Here is a 20710-nt window from a genome sequence, read left to right as displayed (position 1 = left end):
TGCTGCCGTCATCGTTCAAGTTAGAGCCATGTGGTGTTCTCTCACTTTCCCCTTCTCCTGATTTTTACACAGCACAACAGGTTTCTGTGCTTTGACACCTGTAAGGCCTTTGACACCAAACAACTACAGGGCTGTAGGAGATTTTTCGAACCCAAACATTATTTATTCACTGAAATGCACGCGTAACGGACACAGAGAAATGCTGCAGCGGAAAGCCTGGCTCTGGCTTCAGCGCTGGCTCTGGCTAAACGGTGTTTGTGTGATTCGAGGGAAGCTCCGCGTGGCTCAGCCCTGCCATCTCTGCGCTGGGACAGAGCGAGCCCACGGGGCCTTCCTCTTGCCGTGTCCCACAGGGGCTGCTCCCCGGCACCGCTCGGCTCCTCCCTGGCGGCAGCGGTTGGTTGCTTGGGTCCTCCTGGAGCTGCAGGCTTTGGCCTCAGTGAAACGGCGGACAACTTTGTGCTCGGCAAGCAGCTCCTTTCCTCTTTCGCACTCGATATCCTAGCTGCTGTAGCACTTCGCAGCTGTATCTTCCAACTGTCTTTGTTCTATTACTGTTTTTCTTCTGTTATTAGCAACTTTTTAATTAAAAACTTTTTTCGTCATCAGGGTAATACCGAGCAGGTAGACTGACGGGCTGAGGGTGAAGAGAAGCACGCAATCAAGGTGTTTGCTTTGGTGGAGGATTACTGGATTTCAATCTAAAACTTACATCAGAATTTATGTCAGTATGAATTGCAGCATCATTAGGACATGCAGAGGGAACGACTAAGCTTTCTGGTCATAGAGAATTAAAAAAGCTTCCTTAAGAAAATTAATTTTTTTCTTTAATTTTGGTACCAACTTGGACAGTTTTGATATAATTTAATTGAAATTCCCTCATCCCCATAGCTGCTACAGAACAGCTTTGCACAGCAGTGTTGATGTTGACGCTGACCATTTATGGAGCAGCAAATAGCAATTTACTGTATGCAGGAGGTTGAGAACATTTTTCTTGCCCATCTTGGCTGACTGTGGAGCCAAGTTAGCAGCTTTAGCAGGGACAAGGTGCCCAACAATACGCGTGGAGGTAAAGCCTCTACTCCAGGTTAATTTAAAGTGAAAGCAGAGCTTGTTTGAGACGAGGTAGAACGTAAAAGGAAAAATCCAAAGCACAAGCTAGACTAAGCAGTGCCCCGTGACTACCTTGCTGACCAATAGCCTTGGCTAGGAAAATGGAAAGTTTGGGTTACAGAGCCTTTGTTTTACCCAACGAGCTGCCAAGATCAGCTGCCGAGCTGGGGGGTCCTGAGCCCAGCGCAACAGTTCCCGTGGAGGTTGCTTGTATGAAGGGACGTACCAGCCTCACAGCCATGGTGGGCGTGAGAGGCTGCCCTGGAAGAAAACCCAGTCCCGTGTGTAGCGTTGGAAAGCAAGGTGAACAGGGAAGAATGGTGGTTTTCCATATTGAATCAACTTCAAATCATTTTCAGTTTGATTTTGGTTGCTTTTCTTTAAAAAGAACACCAGTTGGCACTTGAAGAGCTGCTGCTTCAAGTCGTTATCCGGATTTGATCGCTTAGTCTTTGCCTAAAACACAGTAAGAACGTTTCAGCATCTCAGGCCGAATCTCAGTGGCTGTGTCTGCGTTAGCAAGTAACTCAGCGCAAAAGCAGCGGATTCCAGACTGGAGCGGGTGGTGCAGCTGGGGGTTACTCCAGAAGGATTTGGTCTGGCCCCTGAGGGAATGTCCCCACCACGCCTGTAACCCGCGGGTCTCTGAGGAGTTTTGGGTTTTTTTTGGATTGCAACCCACCTGCTGTGTCCCCTGGGGGTCAGACTTCCCAGTTGCCTCTGGCGAGTCACAGGCAGCTGCTGCAGGCAGGGCTGCCCTCGTACACCAGCGCGCTGTCCGCGAGCGCTTCCTCAGCCTCGTAGCTGCCGTTCCCTAACTCTGTGGCCACGGGGCACAGCTCCTGGTTGCACCACCTGAACAGAGAACGCAAACAGTTTGTCCGAGCCCCCTTACGCAGACAGTGCTGGTTTCAACTTGAGGTCTGCCCGGTTCGCATCCCTTATCGCTGCTAGAACAGAGATTCCCCATAGCAGGGAAAAGCCATGGTGTTGACAGCAACCAACCCAGAATGCTGTTTGTCTCCATCTATGATGAGACGAAGTTTGGGTCTCCCCATGGCAGGGAGTCAGATTGCTCGGAGAGGCAGAGCAAAGCCTGCTGCACTGCACGAGAAATCATCTCAAACGGTTAGGGCTAGAGGAGGTTTTTGCTTACCTTCGAGCAGCAGAGATGTCTGTGGAGGAAGCATCAGGCCGAGCTGCATGTTCAATTAAAAGAGCTCCTGTGGAAGAGTAGGAGACATCAGTATTCCCGGGCTCCAGCCAAAACAGCAAGGGCTCGTGAAGAGTGGGTGGTGGTTACTTCTCAACAGCCCTTGCCAGGCTGAACTGCCTCAGTTTGAAAGAAGGTGGGGACCGAGCTTTCTTTAAAACTCCACCCTTTCCCCAGAAGGTGTGACACCATGCCATTCTAGGACTGCTTCCTAGCCCTTTCCTGGTCTGAAATCCATCGTTTCTGTCTTTCCCACTACCTGCATAGATCCTTGCTAGGGTGTAGGAGAAGTCTCTTGCTGCTAGCTCCATGGTCGCTGCCCCCTTTGAACCAGCTGCTTGTGTGAACTGCACAAGGATGCTGATGGCATCCCGCATTTGCTTCACGGCGGGTTCCAGCTTCGCAGTGCTTGAAGCCAGCTCCAGTTTTTTCTGCAAAGAAAACAATCACAGGAAAAATTACAGCATATTTACCTTCTGCAAGGAAACGGGGCTGGTGAAATCCTGAGCACGCCCAGCAGCTACTAACAAAAAGCTTAAATCAAGGTGGCTGTAACTCGCACTGCCGTAGGTGGAGCGGCCAGAGCACCGGGCGGCAGCAGGAAAGGGGACATTGCCAAAAGGAAACTCGCAGCCTTGCCTTGAGGACGGAGAATTCCTGTGAGCCAGACCCAGCACGTTGCTGTTTCTGTGCTGGCTTTCCAGCTGCACGTGGGGACCAGATCACATCCCCAATTCTCTCTAACTGCATACCTGTATCAGGTTTTAATTCTCCCATTTTTATATTTTTACTTCCACGAAGATGCTAGAGTGGTGTCCAGGCAGGAGAATTCAGATTTAAAGGAGCTTTTCTCTGCAAGCCGTGTCAGTGGGAAAGGCCCCAGCACCAGAGCGGCTCTCTTCTGAGGGACGTCAGGCATTTAACTGTGCCTAAAAGCACCACCTAAAAGCTCCCCATGGTTGAGCTAAGCTGCTGTTTCTTCGGTGTCCCAAATCTCTTATGAAAGCACAAGCCATCGTCTGCCGAGAAAGTCTAAAATAGTTGCTCTTTAGACATGGCATGCCCATGGCTGCCTGGATGCAACCGGCAGAGGCCAGCCTTTAATCTGCGTTTCCTGTGTTATTCCCTCTTACAAGGGATCGAACGAGAAGAGCGGGCCTTCTGCATGGAGCTGCCAGGCTGGGGGGACAGCTCGGTCCTCCTGAAGTCACACACGCGGAGAAGCAGCCAGCTCTCACCCACGCAGCCGCCACCGACCTCCGGACCCTGCATCCCCCCCTGCAGCACTTGCAGCAAAGTAGGCCACCGCCCTTGGGCCGCCCCCAGCGCCTGCCCGCGCTGCCTGCGTTCAGGGCTGGCCCTGCCTTCACCGGTGGGCTCAGCCCAGGAGCCTCGCGTGCTGCGATAACATCTTTACAATATTCCAACCTGTCTTCCTGCAGTAGAACTAAAGGATTATCTTGGATGGAATCGCAAAAAGAAACTGTTACATATCCAAGTAGCATAGCAGGTGGTAGGAGGTGCTTTTCGTTAATGAGTCTCATTTGCAGGTTATTTACGAAGCTAAAGCCTATAAGTATCTGCTGCGCAGAACTAATTTTTTATGTTTTTAAGGCTTTCGGTGCTTAAGTGATCATACAGTTCCTCTCACTAGTACGTGAAAATACAGCTTATTTGCACAGCAGGACTCCGGGCTGCACAAGCTGAACCCAGTTTTGTTTTCTGCAGTACATCTGTGCGCGACACCTTCTGCCTAACCATTGCCCTGTGTTTTCTGACTATTAATACAAGAAAAACACAATCCTCAATGGATGCTATTCTGTGCTCCAGGCAAAGCGGACATGAATACTCACAGCATATGCTGTACAAATACAAAAACATCATCATTAAAGCAGTTAGGTCTAGCGCCAAGATAAAGTCCGAAGAACCCTCCAAGCCCACAGAATGCTAATAAGATGTTTTAAAAGTAGCTTGGAGTTTGTTGCTAACAAGGATCAAAGACCCCAAAGGCATAAACATATTCCCAGCAGCTTGGGTGGAAGCCAGCATCGCACAGGCCAAGCACAGAGCCGACACAGGCGCTGCTGTCAGCACCCTCGTGCTAATGGCTGGGGCATGAACAGCTACGTCCTACGCTGCCTTGCTTCTTAAGGTTTAAAGACCTGGGCAATAGGGACCAGGAATATAAAAGCATCATTTTAACCTTAGGGGGGAAAAAAAAAGACACTATTCTCCTTGCTCTCCAATAATTTACACTTTTTTTTTTCCGATGACACTCATTCTTTTCCTAACCAAAAGCACTGAATCTTCTGAAAGATCAAGCTGGGTTTTTCCACATCCTCCCCTGCGTTTGAGAGCGAGAGCTGCTTCAGGGACGATGCTGGAGGCAGCGGCAGCTCCTGTGTCTCCTGCATGCTGATCTGCTCCAGTTCCTGTAGGGTGTAACCGAGGGGAGGCACACGCACACGGCATCGCTGTGCCAGCTGTACAGTTCTTTTCTGACTGAAATCGTCAGAGAGCAAAAGAGCTTTAGAGCTCCAGTATTTCTGATTCCTTCGGTTTTTACTGAGGGATTTTAAGATGCCACTCATTTGTTTGCTCTCGCTAGCTACCGAGCAAGATTGTCAGAATGGTTTTTACTTAAAAGATTAATCATGAGTATTTAAAAATACAGCTACAGGAAGAACATCCAAAACAGGACTAGAAGCACAAGCCTCATATTAATGCTTCAGGCAAATACGCAGTCTCACTTTAGTAACCTAGATTTATTTCCTGCTGTGTTAAAGTTGTGGTTATGGTCTGAAAAGGGCCTGAAAACACTGTCACGTGTCTTAGATTGTATGTCCGATGTACAGCTAGAGTTTCAGCCCTATGCAGTCATTCTTCATGCATAAGACAGTCGATTCTGAGCTCTGCGAGATGCTTGCAGGACTGGCATTCAGAAACCCAGCTGTGCTGTGATGTGACCAAATTTAACCTAAAGTGACTAAAACGCAATAATAAAATAATTCCCGGTGCTACTTCAGAGTCACTGTTCAGATTGTAATGGAATTCTAGAGTACACCCAATGCTCTGGCTCAAAATTCCGGCTAATAAATTTTTAGTATAACATGAAACGACTGCCCTCTGCAGTATCCACCTGAACCCCCCACCGCAGCTGAGCTGGAATCCAGGGCTGACCCTCACACTTGCTCTTCTCGCCATGTGTTCTCCAGAGACTTTGCAGACTAATTACCTCAGGACAGGGTGGTTTGTATCAAGAACCCAAAAAATTCAGCTTCTCATCATCACATTGTGCAAGGATGCAGAAGTTCTCTGTATTTCCCTTTTCCTGAGGATAATTACGGCATTGGGTTCCTGCTCTTAGATCACAGCACCATCAGCATTAGCTATCCCACCATCAGTAGAGGCAACTGACACAGGATAAAAGCAAAAAGAGGTGGCAGTGGGGTCGGGGGGAAAGTTACCCTGAGATACGACCTTCAGAGAACAAAGCGCTACGCTGTACTGACAAAGTACTAATGCTGCTTTCTCCAAAGCAGCCTGTCATTGGGCACAAATCCTGCAACCTGAGAACCTTGATGGGCAAACATAAAATCAATTGTACTAGTTTGTGTGCATCAATAAAAAGGAAATGGATCGGAGCAGTAACAATCCCTTTATGAAGGGCTAAATGAGTTCCTCACTAGACGGGAATGGGAAGGATGTTTCAAAGTGAGCTGGACTCCTGGAGACCAAAAGAATTTGGGCACCTGGAGCTCAACAAGAAGTTGTTTATCACCTGAGAGTGAAACCCTGATTCTGGCATAGAAACTCAGCACGTTCCTGCCCAATGCTGCAGAGGCACTCTGCAGAAATACCTCCCAGTCTGCCTTTCCAGTGCCTGGCTGCCAAAGGCATAAGGGAGAAGCTTTCTGACGTGTCCAGGTTAAATTTGCCAAGCATGATCTATTACATCCAGAATCAGTGCATCAACACTGCTCTCCCCGCTCAGCCCGTTCCAGCCACTCCACTGCCACTCCCGTGGACACGGAGGCAGCCTCACTGTGACATGAACAGCGAATGCAATGGCACTTACCGGAATTTGGACACCTTTACAGTCAGTGCTCACTTGTTCACCCTCAAGTCTCATAGACAGCATGATTTGTAGGAGCGCAGGAGCAATGATGCGCTTGTTAATTAATAAATCTCGATATTGGTATTGCTGCTGTGCAGGTACCTGCTCTGAATCACGTTGCTGTGTTCTTTAATGCTTCTCTGATTATCCAGTTGTTAAGAAGCTGGAGGGGCCCTCTCAGCTACACCAGTGCTCCGAGGGCTGCAGTATGGCACCTCTGTGGGGCATTCGTTTAAATTAGTGTTAAGTGGAAGCCTGTGGAGGCCAGCTTCTTTCCAAGTTTTTTAGAGCCTACCACCCGCTCCTTTCCTTCTCCACTCCATTACCTTCAGTGTCAGACTAAGGTGCTTTTCATCAACAGCTGGACCAGTTGGCTTTTTAATTAGCAGGTGTGCTCAGTCCTGCTCATGAGCAGATTTGGGTTTCTTGTTCAGTAGTCAAATTGTTTGAGGTATTTTTCCTTTATCAAAAGTTGTCCGAGAGGATGGTAAGAAGACACTCATCTCTGGGGGTCAGAGAGGTGCTCTGTACAGAATACAGCTGAGCTGGGGCTTTGAAACATAACAGAAGTTGCCAGCTGCAGCCACTGGTGAGGAGGAGTCAGGCTCTTGCTCGTGTGTTTTTGAAAGACCTCCAGCTGTCAGTGCTGCAGGGAGTGCAGCGCCCCAGACCTTTCCCTTCTCGTGGGGGCTGGATGAGAAAATGAAGGCTGCGCATAGTCAAATCCAGCACTCCAGATGCCCCGGATTCCCTCACTGTATCTGGGCTAATGTAATCTGGATTGTTCTATCTGAATAATAATCTGATCTCTGAGAGAATGACCTCTGATATGCTGAGCATGCCTTTCAGGCTGGTTCCTGTCTCCCTTCATGGGACATACCAAGCCAGCTGATGCTCATTTACCTTCATGAAATTCTGAGCTGCTTTGAACTCTCGGTGACTGCCTGTCATCTGAGCACCTTTAAAAGAGCAGCCTGTAGGTAAAGCCAGAGAGCAGCAAATCTAAAGAGGCAGCAATGGAATTCCTTGGGCTCTTTCCATCTTTTCAGTGGGAATAAAAATAGAAAGTCATAATGCAGTAGGTAGCCCTAGTGAAGGTTTAATATTCAGCAGTCTCGTGGTGTTTTTCCAGTTAAGAAACAAAACCACAGAATTATTTTGGATTCAGGAAGGTGACTCTCTCACGTTAAAAATATACTTGTATTGGTACCTGTCACGAGAAGCTCTGGCAATGCAAAACTCTTCACTGCTGAGATGAAAGTATCTGCATTTTTTTGCAGCACACAAGGATCCCAAAATGAGCATTGCCTGCGTTCTGCTTTTGTAAGTGCTATTTAAAGAGCAGAATTGTAAGACACCTTCTGAATACTTGTCTAAAGCTTTCAGTTTGGTCCTGTTCCCTACCAGTCTCAGCTAGGAACATAAACACCAAGTAAGACTCTGCCAAGGTGGGCAAATCAGGCTGACTGGTGCTTTTGATGGGGGCTCACCTGCACTGTGGAGAAGAACACAGCCATCACCTGTCCTTGACTCTTGGTAAGGGATCGCAGGACATCAAGTGACAGGATATTTGTTGTTCCCTCCCATATGGACAGGACCTGTGGGGCAGAAGAGACTGTGGAAGAGCATGAAGGAGCTTTTTGGAGCAACTGCACTATGGAAAGGGGAACGTGAAGAAACAAAGACATGGGGCAGAGCTAACGGATATCAAGGAAATCTCCAGAGATGTCTTGCCTCACCACAAGTGGAAAGGAGCAGTGGTGATGACAGCTAGGAGCCCAGCTCCATTACTGAGCTAGGAAACAAGCCCAACACCAGTCACAAATCACGTCCCCTCCCTGGTGATGACTGGGCTCAGCAGGAAGGCAACTAGGAAAGAGCTGCCATGCCTGGAGTGACTCTGGGGAGGACTGTGTTTTCCCTTGAGCATGTCTTTAGCAGGCAACCACAGAGTACTGTGCAGGGGACCAGGTGACACACAGGAGCTTCTTCTGCTTCTCCTGCTGCTTTCTTACCAGCGTATCGCGGACTATGACTGGCAAGCCCGTATCTTCCATGTACCCTTGTCCTCCAAAACTCTCCATTGCCTCAATAACAACAGCAGAAGCCTGCAAAATGCAGAGAGCTGACATGATCCACATTGCATGAGGGGAAAGAGCAGCCAGAAACCTCTAGCATCACGCAGCAGTTCCTGCTGGGATGGGACTGACTGGATCCCACTGATTTGCTGAGGCAAGTTGCTCATTATATGCAGGAGGAGCAGCCCAGAGAATGAAGACTAACACTGAGAGAGGACCTGCAGGAGCAGTCACACCTTGGGAGAAGATCCAGGGAGAGTCTGTCTTGATACAGTCCTCTCTAGGCAAGGATAAACCTGCGGTTTGCTTGGTACATGGGAGTACGTGTCTCTAGCCCAGGAGAGTCTTTACCTTCTACTTGCCTATGGTGTGTAAGCTTCTATGTATTTAAGCTGAGGGCAATTAGAAGAGGGACAGACCCCTGAAGTTAAGGCTAATGCTAAGCTATTAACATCTCCTCTTCTATTGATTCATAACTAGGGGAAAGATATTCCCCGTGGCTCAGTGCCCCACCTTGGTCTTGGGGCAGCCTCAGCAGCATTCCTCTGTGGCACGTGGAGTACTTCACAGACAGTGCTGGCTCTGTCTGTTCTGATCAGACGGCTGATCTGTGGCCTTGAGAGCAAAGGGACAAGTCTCCTACCCACAATGTCCAGCCTTGGTGCAGAGCAATAATTGCTGCAGGCCCTGCAGCTAGAGGTCACTGCTGGTATCCCCTGCTACCGCTGCCCTTCACGTTGGCCATCTTAATCACTCCTCTTTCCAGCTCTGTGGTTGCTAACATGCCACACAGCCCCACTCTGGGCTAATCAAACTGGTTGTTCCGTACCTGCTTCCCAGTGTACAGTTTGGCGACTGGTATCAGCAATCTCAAGAGAAGCTGGTCTTGCTCACTCGCCATGTTGGTTTCTACAAGTCCAAGCAGACGAACGATCTCCATAAGCAGAAGAAATGCCCCTCGTGTCTGCACCTGCACAGAAGTGGGGAGCTTCAGTGGCAAGGATCTTTGACTCAGGCTGATTCCAGCCCAGTCTGCTGAGGTGCCGTGAGACCATCTCGAAGGGATGCGCAATACTCGGACCTGGGCAAAATACCACTCCTGCCCATACAGACCCACAGCTTCAGAGACAAAGGGCACTGACCAGCCAAGGCACAAAGCATGAAATATTAAAGGTAGTCTGGAGCTGCTGCTCTTGGACACCGCAACCTAGTATGAGGAAAGTATGATGAAGATGCCATTTCATCAGGCCTACTCGGAGCCTTATCAAAGCCCCTATCAGGCATCCAGGTCACAAATCCACATCATTTCCAAGGGCAAGGGACATGAGACCACACATCTGATGGTCAACCTCTGAGCACCAGGATCTGCAAGGTCTTTGACAGATTTCTTGCTGAGCAACTTACTTCCCTGGCAAGTTGTGATTTGGGAAGCATCGGGATATGGAGCTCTGTAGCCCCTGTGCATAATGATGTGCTGCAGGACTATATAGGATCTGGCCTTTCTTTCAGAGGTGGAATTCTGGCCACAGGCTTTAAGTTATGTTTCACAGATGTTGACCACTTTCCCTCTCCCCCACCTTGGAAGAGGATTTTTAAATACCGTTTTAAAAATTTGCATGAACCTACTGCAGCCCAAGGGCAAGCGTTAGTGTTACACCACTTAAGAAAAGAAGTAGTGCCTGGATGGGTGAGAAGAGGAGAACTGTGTGCCTTCTTTTTGAAGTTTCAGTAGGGATGGGAAGCCACCTGTGTCCTGTGGATTTAGTGAGACATTCTGCAGTGAGCGAAGGCCCACATGTGAAATTCCTCCCAGAGCCAGAGTGCCAATTCATGCTGCTCTCTCTTCCATTGTCTGTTATTGCCTTAGATGACATTCATATCTAGAGGCTGTACTCCAGCTCGGCGTCTTGTGGTGATGAGCACTGTGCAGGTACACAGTGAAGACAAACTTCTCGGAAGCTAAAGTGCATGGTGACTACTCAGGAATTCTTCAAGCCTGCTGGGAACAGCCCATCTCCTGGTGCATGAGCTACCAGGGAAGTTGGATGAGTCTGTATCAGTCTTGGACAAGAGTCTCTTAACTGCAGTTTAGGAGACTGTGTTGCCATGCTTGGTCTCTGATGCTCATGACCAACTTCAGAGGTCGTAGCATATCATAGCAGGTGCATGCATGAACTTTGGCACTCCTCTCAGGATAGCTCCCAGGTAATTGTTGTTTAGGATAACCTGAAGTCCTGCAGAGAAGCTAGGTCTATCGTCAGATCAAATCCCACTAGAATATGGCAATTCCCCTGCTGCATCCATCTCACTGTAGCAGGAACAGCCTTCTACATCTGACTGTTGCACACAGAGGCAGGCTGGCTGTGCTCATTAGCAGCTGAGGATCTCTGCCCTCTTTCCTCGCTAACAGGTTCAGCTCTGCTCCCAAAAGCCTTACCTCCATCCGGGCTATCGTCTGCATGTGTAGGGGATGGTCCTTGAGGAGCTTCCCAAAGGCAACCCGCCTACGGGCGTACTCCCTGCTCAGACTGATCATCCTAGAGAGAATACAGCCAGGGAAAGCAGTTAGACCAGCAACCTTCCACTTCTGAGCTTTCCCTTCCAGCCACCCCCACTGGAAGAACCCTGCTCAGCTGTAGCACACCATCCTAGGTCACCCACCCACAGGCCAACTTTCTCCAGCACTGCTGGCTTCCAGACCTGTGCCTGCAAAGGCATTGGATGTCAATCGGCTGCAATGCTCAGCATTGCAAAGTCCCCTTGTCCTGATAAGCTGCTCCTTCAGCTCTGGGGGGATCCATGCTGCCTTCACCTTCTCATGGAAGCTACTGCACCAATGACATTGTGGATCCGAGTTATGTTCAGCATGTTGGAGATGGCGGCCACTCCACGACCCTCTGCGGAGATCTGAAAGCATCAAGGAACAAAGGCTGAGAGAAGCCTTTCGCACAGCCTTGGAAGCTGACGCACATCTAAGTGAAAGTTGTGTCAACAGGCAGATAGATAGAGGCTGTCTGCTCCATCTCTGTCTGTCCTCAGGCACCACAAAGACCTGCTTGCTTTAAAACATGGCTGTCTCAATTTAGCCAAGTCTGTGGCGTGAGCAGAGAGGTGGCTATGGAGACCATATCAGGATGATCAGTTCTGGTCCCTGCTGCTTGTTCCTACCTGCATGCTACACAGAACTGTCCCTCAGCTGGGCCAATGCAACTGGATTAGGGAAATGACCAGCCTAAAATTACTTTTTTTTTTTTTTCCTTTCCCTCCCATCTTTTCCTGAGCTCTTCTCAGCTCTGTCCCACACACAGCCATGTTGGTGAAGCATTCTGTGACGTGAACAGCCAGCCACAGAGGTGGAAGAGAAGAACTTTTCCAGTTGGTATCACTGGCAAAACCCCCATGAGTGGTCTGCCCTGCCAAGCCAGCCCAGTCCCAAGAGGAAGGTGAAACCTTACGTACCAGCTCTGCTTTAGCTCCATCTAGCCATAGCTCTGCTGTTGCCATCTGCCGCGTGCCCAACTTGTCTTTCAGCCTTTGCACTTGGATGCTGTTCAGCTTCCCCTCCTCATCTCGAACCTTCAGGAAGAATAGGGACAGGCCGCTGGAACCCTGGGGCCATTAAAAAGGCATGCAAAGAGGATTTCATTGCAATGAAACAAGGAAGAAAAAGAATGCCCCTTCTCCTTCACTTGGTTCCACCATCAAACAGACCTGTTTTACTTGTCCTTCAGCATCCACTACCCTGGCCAGGGTTAATGTCACATCAGAATCAGCAGCTGATGTAAACCATTTAAAACCATAGAGACGATATGTACCATCTGGCTGCTTTCTGGCCACCGTCTCGGTGCCGTTAGCTGCAAGAAAGGAGAAGATCATCTGGGCTTTATGGGAACTTCTGTATCAATCAATGCTGATTTTCGGTTTAAGCAGCAGCTCTTTTAAGTCACCTCCTGCTATCAAGATGTAGTATGGATTAGCTGCTAATCTCTTTCATTGACCCTGGATAAGAAATGCAGCCAGACTCAAGTACTAGAAAGGAAATATGCTCTGTTCAGCTGCGAGTCTTTCCAGCAATTGCTCCAGACTAACAGCTGGTAATGGCAGAGCTTTGTAAGCAGAATGCACCACGGTGTATAATCCAGTGCCTCCATTTCTTTAGGAGCTACCACTGCCGAGAGCAACAAAGAGTGCTACGGAATCGGCAGTCCTGCAGTGATGCACATCTTTCTCTCCACAGCTGACCCTTTCACTTCTTCCACCAGGAAAACAACTGCAGCTTCATCAGATGCAGGTCACTCCTCTTCCACGTTTCTGTCTCTGCGGTGGAGTTCTGAGGTTTCCTGGCCCATCACACTATTACTAACATTAGCCAAGGAATAAAATTTGAAGGCCAAGAATGCTTTCTCAGTCCCAGCTGGGATGGGTCTGACCGTCTTGCTCGAGATTTAGATTATAGAGCTAGACATCAGTGCGTTATCTGTGCAAGGAACACAGCCCTGTACCTGCCTGCGCATACTGCATGCATCCATGGACAGAAGTTGGGCCTTTTGTTGGTTAAAAAGCAGAGCTGTGCAGAGGATTTGGATGACTTCTGCTGAAGCTTCCTAAACCAGCTACCTGGCTTTGTAAGCTCCCCACACCCTTCATTTTCTCAGTTCTCGCTAACACATGTAGCTGCTGCGGCTGCAGTTGCTTCCCGCCTCAGAACACGTACCAACATCAGAGCCTCCCCTGCGCTCGGTCATCCACTGGCCAGAGGTCCAGAACTTCTTGGGGTCACGGGATGTCAGATGGTCAAAAGCGTTTTTCAGAGATCCAGGAATACCTAGCGACTGTTTTGGGGGAGGAAAAAGAAACTAAGAAGATCATAACACAGCAGGTGAAATTGGACAGTTGCCTTAACTAACACTGGTGTGTCCTACGCTCAGAACGGATGGTCTGCAAGCAGGCAAGCGGGGCACTGAGTTTCCTGCGCTGCAGTGCATCTGCATGTACTGCTGAGAGTCTGTGAAACTGCCCGGCTCCTACACGGCTGCTGGAGCACTGTGCAGACAGAAGGTGCAGACTTGTCAAGAAGGGGAGTGCTGAGCAGCCCCACCCCCCTCGGATTTCTGCACCGCTAGACATCTGGACAGAGAGCTTTCAAAACAGCACATGTGCCAGGGTATCGGCATACGTTCATATACACTGGATGTCACCAGCACCCAAAGAGCTGCAGGGAACAGGTAACTGCCTTATGCTTTTTTCTTTTTATTGAATTAAAATTCCCAGGGCTAGCTACTTAAGGGCTAGCTTTTCTCTGTTCCCTGCAGAGCCAGTTACATGGTGCAAAGGGTATCGCCAAGATGCAGAGCAAGACTGGGAGAGTCTTGCTAACGTGGTTAATTTACATCAGGTATAGATCTGGCCCAATACCTTTAACTGCTACTCACACAAGGGACAGGAAAACAAACTATCTCGTAGTAAAAACATAAGGGACACCTTTCCAACTACCTGCAGTGGCCCAGGTTTCATGTGCAGTAAAGCCCTTATTGTACAGCGTGTTGTAAGTAAATATAAAAGCTAGTCTGGGCACAAAGACTTTGTAATTAAAGGAGAAAGGCAGTGGGAGATGGAGCTGAGTCACAGAGCAAGGAAGGGCCATGCCCAGAGCCAGATGGCAGATCAGCTCTATTCCGTCCTTGGCCAGTGCTCCAGTCTCTAACCAGCACTGCCAGGATGTGGGCTGTGCCCTCAGAGACCAGCTGAGCTCATACCTCAATGACTTTGGCTGCCCCATCAGTCATGGCCAGTGGACAGTTGAAACCTCCAGAGGAGCTTGAAAATAAGTACAGTTTGACGGCCTGATGCAGACGGCTGGGAAAGAAAGAGAGTGAAAACAGACAGGTTATGCAGCAGTTCAACAGCAGGAGGATAAAACATCTTACTGTTAATAAAACATCTAGGAAGAGAGGAACAAAATACTGCCAAAATGGGTGAGAATCAGACCGCTCATTTCTGAGAGGGCAAAAACTGTTTCAGCCAGGAAGAGAGAAGAGGAGCAGCAGAGTTTCTCAGTCCCAGAGGGACTGCCAGTGCAAGGCCGGATGGAAGGCATTGCTTGCCAGCTGGTGCGCATTATGTGCAGTTTTTAAAAATAAGAAATGTGGGTCTATCTCCAGAGGCTGGAATACAATGAAACTGCAAGTAAGATCCCAGACCTTTTGCTGTGTTACAACTAATGCATGTAAAGCTGGAGCAGTGCAGGGAACTGCCAGGCCCCAGAATCAAGAAGGTGACATCAAAGAATATTATGATCAACTGTAGGCCATTAGTTACGGCTTATCATTGCCGGTGTGGAACATTACAGCGGACAGACACTGCTGTTCAGTACAGCGGTAGGTGTGCTTTTGTCCATGCATCATCTGTTACCCATTATACAACGAGAAGTTCAGTCCTACAAGATGCTGAATATACCTTGCTAAGAATAACCAGGAAGGCACCAAGTCATTCCCATTCTCCCCCAGTTACCTCCAGTTGGAGTATCTTCTCTCATAGGCCTCAGCAATCAGCCCCTCTTCTGCCGCAATCTCTTTCATCCTCCTCCAGGCCGAGCAGGTGACGATGTGATCCACCCGCTGCCCCCAGGCATCATACTGCCGAAACACAGGGGGGTTCAACTCGCACTCCCATCCTAGAGGTTTGATCTTGGTTAGCAGATGGTTTCCAAATCTCTCCAGGTCCTGATTCACCTCCTCCAGTACCTGTGAAGCAACAAGAAGAGCCCTTCAGCACACCCCTGGAAGGCAAGGAGCCTCAGTCCTAGCTGGAAAGGCAGAGGACCGACCATATTGTCCTGTGGTGCTAGTGGTCTCTTGCCACTTGGCCCTCCCATGCATTCTGTAATGCAGCAGGACAGCTTGTCTCTTAGCCTCTGCTGGCACAGCTGTGCTCAGCTGTCACTTTTTTTTTTCCCCAAAATCATTTTTTCAAGTTACTTTTGGCAGCATCTCTGGATTTTACCAAAGACGGAAGAGCTTTTGTGTCAGGGCTGAGAATGACACAGATGCACATGAGCAGGGGGGTTGGACGAGACGATCTCCAGAGGTCCTTCCAACCTCAGCCACTCTGTGATTTACTGCTGGAGAAGAATGCCAGGGGAAGAGCTGCCAAAACCAGAAAGCCTTCATCTGTATAGGAAAACTTCCACTGGGCTCAGTAGCTACCTGCCTATCAGATTAAAAACGAAGGGACGCAGCAATCATTTGAGCTTCAGCCTAGCACCCAGGGTGTCTAGATTCAAATTTCCACCTTGCATCCAGCTTCCTGAATGGCCCTGGATAAGGATTCATGTGCCCCCATTTCAGCCAGGCTTGGCTGCCTTGGACGGAGTAGTCTGTCCATAGTTAATGGAGGGAAACTGGCACCCGCAGAGGAGTGATTCATTCCAACCCTCTTAGATACCTATTTTAAGGTGACGGGAATTGCCTTCTGCAAGTGCTCTTCGCTGTCTGGGGCCAAAGCCTAGTGAAGTTGCCTAGACTTAAACAACCTGACATAGATGATTAAAATTGGGCCAGATGGAGCCAACCTCTAGCACTGTTGGACCCTCGTTAGCATGAATACATCCAAGACTGAAATGCGGGTCACAGAAGCACCCGATCTTTCATCAGAGGAATATTTTTTGCTGTTCTCTACTCCGTCAAGAGATGCTAATTTCCTCCTCAATATAACAGTCGTGGAGGTGAATGCCGTAGTTGCTGTACCCGAAACGGTGCAATTATAAAACACATTAATTTGCTGCTGATGAAATACAAACACTGCTTCTTCCTTTCCCAGCTTCCCCCTGTATTGACTTTTCATTAAACCACATCCCGTATGACTGATCCTCTCATCACTCTGCCGTTCAGCGTGTGTAATGAGTATCCAACACACACTGTCCGGTTACCACTCTGGAAGTCTCCATCCTCAGACCAGCTAGTCTTCCTTCAGGTGAACAGGGAAATACAGCATTAAAAATCACAAAACAAGCCAAAACCATGCACGAGAGCCCTGTCAACTGGTACAGCTCACGCTGCACTCCTGCTTGCTGTCGGTGGAGCTCAGCTGGGATGGGTGTACGCCTCCAATGCTTATCATACCTCGACAACAATTTGAGGGTTGTTTTAGAGGCATAACCTAAGAATCCAGGGTTCATGGACTTCACTGATCCCTGAAGCACAAGAACCTTTACACTGTTTAGCTGGTAGTTTTTTGTGGGCAGAAGAATATGAGTTTAGCAAACTGGTCCCTTGGTCAGCGCGCTACAGTGAACTCAGACTGCAACAGTCCCTTCGCCTCATCCTCATTTTCTAAAAAAAACCAAACCCAACTGCCTGCCTGTGAGCTCATGCCCTGACCACACTTAGCCTTACAAACCACCGTGTTGCTCAAGTGAACGTGTTTATTTCCAAGGTAAAAGAACAAAATCAGAGCTCCTACATTTGTGACTGCTGAATGTAACACAGCAGCCTGGGCGCTCCAAAAAATGTACACCAGGATATGGAGAGGACATCTGTAAACCATCAGGGTCAGGGCTGAAGGCGCTACCTAGCAGCGTTTGCTGGGTGGTCTCATTCACCCTAATCTGTCCTTTGATGTCCCAGGGATGAATATATTCGAAATGCACAAATTATTGCACATTAAGAGTGCAAACAGGTGACCCTTTATATTAAAGGACATATTTTCAGGGGGATCAAAGACCAATAGATACTGCTTCACAACAATGCCCAGAAAAAGCAGGTGCTTTCTTCTGTGTTCTCCAGAAATAACCTTCAAAGAAAGAAAGAAATCTTCTGCTCCATTCCAGGAAAATTTCTGTGTTCACCACTGAACACAGGTGAATAGTACCAGAGGAATCAGCCTCCAGCATGGTGTCTGCTTCAGTGGGACACACAAAGCTTCATCTGTTGCTGCTCTCCTGGAGAGGAAGGTGTTCACGTAGAGAGCTCGCTCTCAGGCTGCAGAGAAGCGGGTGCTGCATGAAGCAGACAGCAGAGACTGGGCTCTCCCTTTCAGCGGTGAGACAACACTGCCCCGCTGGGACCAAGCACAGAAACGTAAGGGAGATGCTGCTGATCCTCTAGCAGATTTTGCAGCTGCTTTTGTCTCTTTGGGGAAGGAGTGGAGAGCAGCTCTCAGCCTTGGTGAAAGACAGCACTGATCCTTTTATTCTTTGGGAGACCTGAATCATGCTTCTTCCAAAGGTGCAGATAGGAGCAAGATCTTCATGGTTGCCCAAAGGCATCCTCCTTTCCCCTGTCTTCTCTTCTGACAAGAAGGCTACAGTGGTGCTTAGGGAGGCCTCATTCCTGTCTTTGGTGATGGCTGTGACAAAAGCAAGCTCCCAACGCTGCCACCACACCCTCACTACCCCATGGCTGCAAGGCCTCGCAGACCTGGAGAGCAAGCAGTGGCAGGAAGAGCATCACTGGAAGCCAGGTTCTGCCCCTCTACTCACCCGGTGGCTTTACAGGTCATTGCATTGCTTCTGCTGGAATAAATCACAGACAGAGATCATGCTCTGCTCCATGAGACCTGGTCCTTGAAAAGTGGGAAACAGTTGCGGTCCTTGGGGTGACAGCAGAGGACAGCCAGTGAGATGAGCCGTCTCCTCCCGGGGGTTCCTGTAGGACTGGACCTCACAGAACAGAGACCCGCAGCTCAGGGTCTTACCCCACCTCTCTGCACCCCTGCAATCTGTACAGAGCCTTCCCGGTCTGAAAATCAACCCAGAAAAGCCAACGACCTGTGCTGAGAACAAGCAAACCCCAGCGGGCCTTTGCATCCTCTTGAGCGCTGAGAACAGCCCTGTTCCTTCAGAAGGGAATGTCCCTAAAAGCCCCCCTTCCCCAGGGGGAGAGAAGCGGACTTGCACAGCAGAGTTTGGAAGCACCTTAGTTTTTTCCCTTTCTCTGAAATGTCTTTCTCTGGATGACCAGACAGCAAATGCCCGCACTGACAATCCCAAAACAACACTCATGGCAACACCCAGACCAGTCACCAGAGTCCACTAAGCCACTTTCTATTTCTGTTCATGTCCTGCCAGTATTTTTCACCCCTGCACTGATTGAAAGAAAACAAGTTTTAAAGAATGCTGATAAATTCCCCCCCAGTTAAATGCTTGAAGGCACAAAAGGGCTCGGGGAAATGTTCAATTCACAGTCTTAAACAGTGACCTAGCCAGAATTGTAGTGTGTACACACAGAAACACAAACATGCATGCCAGACCTTGGGAGGAAGGTGCGTTTTCAAGTAACTCCGAAGCAAAGCATCTTCCAAATACTGGTTCCCAGTCTGGGGCTGCTCTTGGAAGAGGGTCTCGGTTTCTCTCCTTGCAAGGGGCATTTCCCGATCTTCCAATACTTGTTTCTCCTGCGTGCCGACCTGTTGCCCCTGCCCCACGGTTGTGCTGATTGCTTTACGACTCGGCGGTTGGCACGTCTCCCAGACGCGAGGCAGAAAGCGACCCGACTGCCACGGCTTGCAGGTAGCGCTGGATCTCCACCAAGGCAGGCGACAGGTAAACATGATCCTGCAAAGCCCTTAGTGTGTCACACCAATGGCTCTCACCTCCAGACCCTTCCTTGGTTGACAGCAGCACCAATCCTGTTTTGTTTTAATGTTGTGAAGTTATTCTCGAAAAATCAGTAATGTCTTCTCTCCGCCCTCGGGGAGGAGCTTTCCAGCAGCTGTTGTCAACTGAACTAGGGAAAAGGTCTTTGGAAAGAGATCAGAAAACAGCCTGGAAAAACACAAGTACTCAGAAAACGCTGTGTCCTCCCTCCCCTCGCAGCCAGGCAAACCATCGTAACCAGCCGGACTGACATTTCCAGAGCTGGGGGAACCGGGGGAGGTGTTCCCACAAGCATCCCCCTGAATTACTTGGGGTGATAACAGGGTAGGGATGAGAAGGGAAAAATACATTTCCGCTTCTAAAGGATAACAAAATGCCTGGAAATGGGAAGAAAGGGTTTAGACGGGTTATTCTGTAAATAAGGTACCGGCGAAATAGGGGGCTCATCCTCCTTGCCTGGGTTGTAACACTAGCTTCAATATAATCTGCTTCTTATGAAGTCCCCGATGCCTTTAATTTGAATCAGGATGATATTCAAAGTCTCCCTTTCCCTAGGGAAGTACCGGAATATTCTAAGAACGTGTCTTCTGGCTTTGAGTAATTTAAAACCTGCACCTCATTTAGGGCGATATGCTGCTAATAAAAACAGTATTTTACTTTAAAACAATTTTAAACAGGTATAATACCGAACTGCTGTTACAAGCATGACTGTTGGGGCCTCCAGCATGGGGTGAAGCCCAGGGACATGTCCCACCCCTGCATGAACTCCGATGAGCTGGAGAGTGGAAGGGTTAGTAAAGCAAAACCAGTCAGCTTTCACCTCAGCCCAGTCTCGCAAGGCCACACCGATTTCTTGTTTGCCTATTCAGGTACTTGTTCGGTGGCATCTCAGTGCTTTCTTGACGCTGGCGCGGTGGCCGAGTCAGCGCCGTCACAGCCGCCCAAGGTGTCACGGCTGCGCCATGCTCCGGCACCCACCGTCCCCCGCTTCCTCAGGGCTCCGCATACATTGAACGCTCCAACCACGCAGAAAACAGCTCCTGCAGCTGTGACTGGGAAGCCCAGACCCGCTCCTCCTGCTCTCGCGGCGTCTGCTCCGGGCATGGCACCAGGTGCCGAGAGGGGCCGGCGTCCAAAGGCGCTGGTGGTTCCCTGTGCATGGCCTCCCACCCCCCCCACCGCCCCCCGCCACGGCCGTGCTGCTATTTCTTCCCCAGGGTCACCGCCTTCTGCCTGAACTGTGAGGCACTAAACCACCTGGCAGGGCCTGGGCGCGGACACGGAAACGTCCCCGCGAGGCTGGGCACGGCTGCCCTCACACCAGCCCTGCGAAACACCCGCAGCCCCGTTTCAGCGCTGCCGGGAGGGTGCTGGTGCCGCCGCAGGTCTTCAAGCCGCAGAAGCGGCCCCCGCCTGCCGCTTCTCCTCAGCCGGGCCCGCCACGGCGGAGACCCGGGGGGGCGGGCGGGCGGCAGGGGCAGGCCTCCGGGCAGGTCTCCGCCTCACCGCGACGCCGCCGGGCCGGGCCGCCTCCGCCCTCCGCCCGCGCCCAGCGCCGCGCAGGCCCGGGGGCCCGCGGCACCGCGCTGAGCCGA

General features: G+C 49.8%; 1 protein-coding gene across 6 annotated transcripts; it reads right to left on the bottom strand.

Moving 5' to 3' along the window:
* Positions 1–132: 132 nt before the first annotated feature.
* On the bottom strand, positions 133–20165 carry LOC140659712 (acyl-CoA dehydrogenase family member 11-like). 6 transcript variants are annotated; one of them, XR_012045196.1, is made up of 16 exons: positions 18770–20150; positions 15032–15264; positions 14278–14377; positions 13236–13353; positions 12233–12375; positions 11981–12130; positions 11334–11428; positions 10959–11058; positions 9351–9491; positions 8459–8551; positions 7934–8041; positions 2586–2757; positions 2270–2336; positions 1796–1968; positions 1340–1569; positions 133–637 (listed from the first exon to the last, which is right to left on the bottom strand). XR_012045196.1 is itself a non-coding variant. In XM_072879645.1 (15 exons), exons 1-14 carry the CDS (start codon positions 19067–19069, stop codon positions 1842–1844), a joined length of 1914 nt encoding a protein of 637 aa, XP_072735746.1. In that variant the 5' UTR covers positions 19070–20161; the 3' UTR covers positions 133–1569; positions 1796–1841. The 6 variants fall into 6 exon arrangements, 5 of the variants coding, with proteins under 5 accessions (XP_072735746.1, XP_072735744.1, XP_072735743.1 ...); XM_072879645.1 differs by having other exon boundaries at positions 133–1569; positions 11981–12097; positions 18770–20161; XM_072879643.1 differs by lacking the exon at positions 1340–1569 and having other exon boundaries at positions 18770–20154.
* Between the last annotated feature and the right edge of the window lie 545 nt (positions 20166–20710).

The sequence above is a fragment of the Ciconia boyciana genome, chromosome 15 (assembly GCF_034638445.1).
Source record: "Ciconia boyciana chromosome 15, ASM3463844v1, whole genome shotgun sequence".
In the NCBI taxonomy this organism is placed as follows: domain Eukaryota; kingdom Metazoa; phylum Chordata; class Aves; order Ciconiiformes; family Ciconiidae; genus Ciconia; species Ciconia boyciana.
The sequence above is the reverse complement of the archived record's forward strand: the minus strand, read 5'-3'. Positions and strand labels throughout refer to the sequence as shown.

Coding starts and splice junctions, on each gene's coding strand:
- LOC140659712 (XM_072879643.1), bottom strand. CDS start 19,069: ATGTTTACCTGTCGCCTGCCTTGGTGGAGATCCAGCGCTACCTGCAAG. Junction 11,059..11,333: donor GCAGTAGCTTCCATGAGAAG/GTGAAGGCAGCA, acceptor TATTCTCTCTAG/GATGATCAGTCTGAGCAGGG. Junction 1,969..2,269: donor GACATCTCTGCTGCTCGAAG/GTAAGCAAAAAC, acceptor TTCTCTGTTCAG/GTGGTGCAACCAGGAGCTGT.